Source organism: Camellia sinensis, chromosome 7 (genome assembly GCF_055761805.1).
Source record: "Camellia sinensis isolate YWXY chromosome 7, ASM5576180v1, whole genome shotgun sequence".
NCBI lineage: Eukaryota > Viridiplantae > Streptophyta > Magnoliopsida > Ericales > Theaceae > Camellia > Camellia sinensis.
Genome location: NC_138967.1, coordinates 104,435,317 through 104,442,006, shown reverse-complemented (window position 1 = coordinate 104,442,006; position 6,690 = coordinate 104,435,317). Strand labels below are relative to the sequence as shown.

Sequence of the window (6,690 nt, the reverse complement as noted above, 5' to 3'; positions counted from 1 at the left end):
CACATCACGCATTTTGCTTAGAACATTTGCAACGTAACTTGCAAGACAAATTACGCTACGTCAACAGTTCATACCGCGCGTGTTTGTTGTCGAAATTCCGATCTTGTGCGTATGCACCAACAGTTGCTGCATTCAACCAGAAATTGGAGGAGTTCATGAAAGCTGGTCCCAAGGTGGCACCAGCTTTCTTAAAAGATTTACCGCCACAGTACTAGGCAAATGCGTATTTCCGGTACACAATCACCATTTTTAATTTTACCAAATTTATACTGTGTCATGCTCACAATGCCACCATGTATGTTTATGTCTAACAAAGTCACTGTATCTATCCCACCAGCGGTGCGCGTTACGGCAAAATGAGTTCCAATGCCGTCGAGTCATGCAACTCATGGATACGGGAGGCACGCCACCTCCCAATTACTCAATTGGTTGACAGTATTCGGACCAAGATTATGCGACAGATGTCCAAATGCCGACTCAAGGCGCAATCGTGGTCTGGTGTTGTTTGCCCGAAGATGGAAGATCGGTTAGTTAAAGCATACAACAAAGGCAGATCATGGCTTCTTAGTCAGTCCAACAATGAGATTTTCGAGGTCCACTCTTTCCCATCAGTAATGGTTGATGTGGGAAAGCATACATGCTCGTGTTTCCAATGGCAAATCAAAGGGTTCCTTTGTGCTCACGCTGTTGTTGCTATTCACAACAGCGGACTCGACCTTTATGATTTAGTCAATCCGTATTACCATGCGTCGGAGTACCGGAATTCTTACACTTGCAACATACACCCCATACCCACTGTTGAGAAACCACCATTTAGCATTGAAGATTTCATCATACAACCACCAGCTGTCAAACGACCACCGGGTAAACCAAAAAAAAAAACGAATGCTTTCAAGAGGGGAACAAGTTCAACAAATTAGATGCAGCCGTTGCCAACGTTTGGGGAGCCACAACAGGAAGACGTGCAAAGAACCAATTTAGCATTATTTACAGCCACATATATTTTCAAATACAACATTTTTATAGCCATTCTGTTTTAATCAGAATAATCGGGTTTGCCACACACTATGACCCGTAACACTTTTGATGTTTTCAGCTTCGACAACATTTTCTGTTGTTTTTTTAAGATACGTAACATGCAACGCATAAACCTTATTATTATCCTGTTATTACATTTTACAAGTTGACGTATAATTGATTCGCAACATTATGGCACATTCACATTCAAAACCACATTACCTAACCATAACACCTCCAACATCTTTTTTCAAAACATGCCTTACCCCACTCCGATATACAACATTTGTTCCCTACAAGTCCGTCTCACATGTACCATGTAAACAAACAACCCATCAAAACATTATAGACATGCACGTAAAAATCCCCACAAACACTGTCCGAACCCACGGTCTCCCACAGACTGCCCACCAAATAATACCCTGTCATTTTCATATTATACCATCATAGATACAAGATCACCACATACATGACTTACGCCACCTAAAAGCAATCACACAGTAACACACCACTCAACTGAATCAAACTTCACATACTAATTTCGTTACATTTCCAAAGAAACTTGGCCACATTCGTCGACATTTTTTCCCATGTATCACGTACATAACAATGACCGTCAACATACATACACAGCAAAACACACAAAATTATTTGTTCAACCAAAAACTTATTTCATTCAAAACCCGTGATAAGTACTGGACAATGACTGTATGTCAACACTAAAAAACAGACGTGCAACAACTGCAAAAATTAACAACCAAAACTACTAAATGTATGTTTCAAAACTAAATAACTACACGGGAATAACAACCTTTCTAACAAAAAATTGTCATATGAACATTTCGCAAAATTTTTTTAATTTAATGATAATGCCATCAACCAAATAAAGCACTAGCAGACATATATACTATATCAACCCCCGCACCGGATCATTGACAAAAGACTTCACCATATTTGCACGCAACACGCTGCAGTTGGAACCTTGCAGTGTTCGTTCCATATCGCAATGGTGCACGTACTGTCGCATTATAGCACACACAATTATCCGACAGTCAAGCCTGCATTGAACAACATTTACGTTAAATCACTAAAACTGTGCGAAGTACACAACACTACTCACCTACACAATAGGTCACCACATTCATAACTAGCACACTTACGATTCTGCTTTTTGCTGTGGGCACCTACTCACAGCCTCTAGCGCATGATCAAAATCAGCCTCGATGCTGAGAACATCCATTCCCAACTCAAATAGCGACTGTTTCATGACGTTCGTCACCCATTCCTTCTGTCACACATACAAAACACATACAAGTATGAACACATAAGTCCCAGCCACACATCAACAAAGATTACTTAACAACTTACCAACAAAAGCGCTTCCGTGTAATGCACGTCCACCCTCTCCATACGCTGCCGCATCGGATTGTAATGCTTCCACTCACGCTCTCAGTATCATATACGACAAGTGTCCAATGTCCATTATGGCACATCGGGAAATGAATAAACCGACATATGGTACCAGCAGAAATATTCTTCCGCATAAACTTATCAAAGCCTCCCACATCTGCACTTTTCACCATATCCTGCACACATACAAAAACCACACCACGTCATAAAGAACCACAACATAATCACTTACCACTCACCCACACTAACTCACCAGGCAAACACTACTGAAAAAATATGATTTGTCTGCCTGATCATCATTTCCAAACAGCTTCAACTGATCAGTTTTCAACAGCTCCGTATATGCATCAATCACCTGCGTTGCACAAAACAACTGCGCCTCAAAAAAAGAAAAAAAAACAAAAAAACCACCACTTCGCATGTTGCCACCATTTGCTACATTCATACTCTACAACTAACAAACGCTAAGTATAACTCATTTAAGAGAAATTTAAACGTACATTGCCCCGTACACTGCTTTCTAACCAGTCCCTTCAAATTTATAAAGTTTACTGTCACGCCGGTCGAATCGTCTGCCCACACAATAGCCCTACAAACAAATTATTTAAAATCCATATAAAACGGTGATGTACACACAGCAACATAAAAAAGGGAAACAATAAAAAAAAAACCTTACCCGTCGCTGTTACGATCATACGCTTGTTTGATATTCGTCTTCTCTTCAAATGTCATCATCTTCCACACCTAACCTGTTGTTGATATCAAATCCCGACCATTTTTTCCCTACTACCTCAACTGCATCCACATCTATAACGGCATTACCACTCACACAGTCCTTCTCTCCAGCATTATCACTTTCTGATCCCATCCTTCTATCACGTACCCCAACAACGGGTACTCATAATCTGCCAACTTCCGCTCCTTCCTCACTTTGCCTTTAATGTTACGTACCAACAAATTTTGCCCGCCCAACGGCGGTACTCCTTCACCCACATATGGCAACATTTCTATTTCCGCATCACACTGCTGGACATCCATTGGATCATGCACCTCCACCTCATTTGATTCATTGCTTGCCTGCCATACACAATCGTTGACTGCACGTAACGGTGACACATCGCACAAAAAAGACCCACCATATCCACTGCGCCCCATGCCACTTCCACCAACAACTTGCTTATTTCCAGCGTCGCGGAATGCTTGCGTGACAACATGCATATCACGGTCCTCCAGTTAGTCTTCCAATAATGAAATTTTTTTCTACATTTCCCCATTCTCCTTCCATAACTTTTCAAGCTCCTCATCTTTCATCTTCAAAACACACCCAAAACCACCAACTATGTTCACAGCCTGCAAGTCGCTCCTACTGTTCAACTTAGTAATCTCTTCTTCAAGGAGTGATATCATATTGTCCTTGTTTTTGTTCTGCAGCTGAAGTGTTGTGATTGCAGTTAACGCTTCTTCTAGTTTAGAATCTACCTGCCTGTAATTTTCATATGCACTAATCGATTCACGCTGTACATCCATCCCAGCGCCGAACACACCCACTGAATGATCACGCACATTACCCGCATAACTCTTGCCAATTTTGTTGTTGCCACGTGCCTCAACACTCCCACCCTGCATTCCAACATCAACTGTCTCTTTCATTACATTAATTCCGTCAACAAAATCATCATCACCGCCAACATTGTTTGCACCAATGTCAACAATGTCGGCCACATCTCTGTCAACCGCTTCGACATCTAATCCCATTATTTCCCATTCATGCTCAAGAGACCTTAGACGATCAGTCTTCACCTATTCACATCACAAACACAATGACATTTTCAAATTACAAAGGTCATTATCAGACTATAACTGAGAAACCTCCACAACAACCAGATTGGGAACCAACGTCGTGCATACCTGAAACGTGACAGCACCAGCAAATTCTACCCTTTGTGCTTTAGTCAGCAGTGTTCCAATGCCCCACTTAAGGAACCTTGGAAACATGTTTTCGGTTTCAGGCTCCACTATTGTAGAATGTTCACACAACCAATATTATGACACACTCATCACAAAATGCAATAATCCAATTAAATGTGCAAATAAACCCAACCATGCATACAAGACAATAACAACAATGAAGTCAGTCACACACTTACCAGCAACGCAACCACGCAACCAGTCACCTTCCTCGGCGTTTTGTGAAAATCCTTGACTGACCCCATCAACGTTGCCAAGATTGCGCCTGTCCAATCATACATCCGTACGGTATTCAGATTGTTCAAGTACTGAACAAATGTCCAACTTATTGTCTCCCTAGAGTTGGCGAAAAAAAGCTTCCCACAAATGTACAGCGCTAATAGCTTCGCAGCGTCTTCCTCATCTTGTTTGGTATGACCACTAACAGCCTCTAAAAATAACGTCTTCACTAGTTTCGATATTATGCGTGAAGTTTCAGAACACCTACGTTGAATGAAGTCTGATGCTGGTCTTTGTCCAGGTGACAAGTCCATGCGCCTCTTCCCACATTGTAATTTGAAGATTAACCTAATGTCACTGCTACCAAGTTTCACCATTGAACCTCCAATGCTAAATGCATTATCCCGCTCATTGTATGCCCTTATAATTTTACATATTAACTCATCACACTTTCTGAATTCGTTATGGTTCAACTTGTTGATGTGTATCGCCTCTATCATAACCCAGAATGGTGTTCTTTTCAACTGATTCAAGTGTCCCTCCTGCAGGTTTGCCAAACTCACAAGCTTCACTATCCCTGCAATGTTTGAACGAAAGTTCATCTTCGTGTGGTGTTTAGGCTGGCCCCCCATTACAATCTTACCCACAGACCACACATCTTCACCCTTTCTTAATTTAGCTTGCTTGAATAGAATTCACCCCTGCATTTTCACTCCAAGGTTGTTATCATTTGAACCAGTTGGCCCCTCAACACGTTTATGTTCACATGAACGTGTCCACGGACTCCTTACCCTATCACCATCTGCAAGACAAAACCACAGGCACATTTAACGTGACACTCATATCACATACATGCCACATAACCACAAACAAAAGTCATAACAAAAAAAAAAAAACACACAAAACACATTTTATGTGACCTGCGAAACATGAACCATTCAGACTCAACAACATTCCAACTCACACAACCAAATCCAACACCTAACAACAATACCAAAAAAAAACCACACCCTATGTACCACATTCAAATACTGTCCAGTTAACCCAACACATAAACCCACATTCACACAACAACACAGACACACAGTAACAACAACACAAAACCAACCAACTACCCAAACCCAATTTCAAAACCACAAATAAAATGCACAAAGTCACACATTCCACACCTGCGTACCAGAACCACAACATATCCCATTTACTCTCTGCAGCACCAAAAAAAATTGGAGACCCCACACCTACATATGCAGGACAAATCTTTAAAAAAGTATACCTTTTCTTGTGGTCCCAACTACTGTTCTACAATATATACTATTACATTGACCACAACTGTCAGCCACACAACCATCCAAAAACACACATCATCACAAAAACAACCCACAAACCGACCCCCCTTCAAAGCCAATGTACACCACACACTATCCCAAAGCAAACACACTACGTATAAAAACAAAACCCACAACCACACTCTCTCACCACACACCCAAAACCACACGCCCAACACCCACACACCCCAACACAACATTGACATCGCAAATACCTCTAAAACAAAACACACACCCCAAAAACTACATGATTGAACATAAAAACGACCGACCACACCGGTAATCAGAACGAAAACAACAACTACCAAAGTAAGACATTACCACAAAAAGATCTCAAAAACAATGTTACGTGACATACCTTTTTCGGCCATTGCAGACGTCTGACAAACCAACGAACACAGAAGACTGAGAATAGGGTTCCGAAACGTTGAACGCCCTACAACGTCACACAAATCTTAAATCAATGTAACGCTGCAATCAATCTTCAATATCGCTCCCCCCTCTCTCGAATCACGCAACGGAATATACTGTCAATCGAAATCTAAAAATACACGAAATCGCTATATTAGGGTTTCATGATTATGGGAAATACGAATCGGGTTAGCATTTTATACATGTGGGCATGTGGATGTATAAAACGGGTTATAAAACGGGTTATATTTCGGTTATGTGGGCAACCTGAACGTGTGACATGTGGCACTACCAAAATCTCTACTACCATTATAAAACCCCTTAGTACGCTTTGCTAATT

The 6,690-nt window shown here is 41.2% G+C and overlaps 1 protein-coding gene across 1 annotated transcript; it reads left to right on the top strand.

The window, feature by feature from the left end:
- Positions 1-356: 356 nt before the first annotated feature.
- LOC145796001 (uncharacterized) lies at positions 357-920 on the top strand. Its single transcript, XM_082880967.1, has one exon. It carries the CDS (start codon positions 357-359, stop codon positions 918-920), a length of 564 nt encoding a protein of 187 aa, XP_082737093.1.
- The last annotated feature ends 5,770 nt before the right edge of the window (positions 921-6,690 follow it).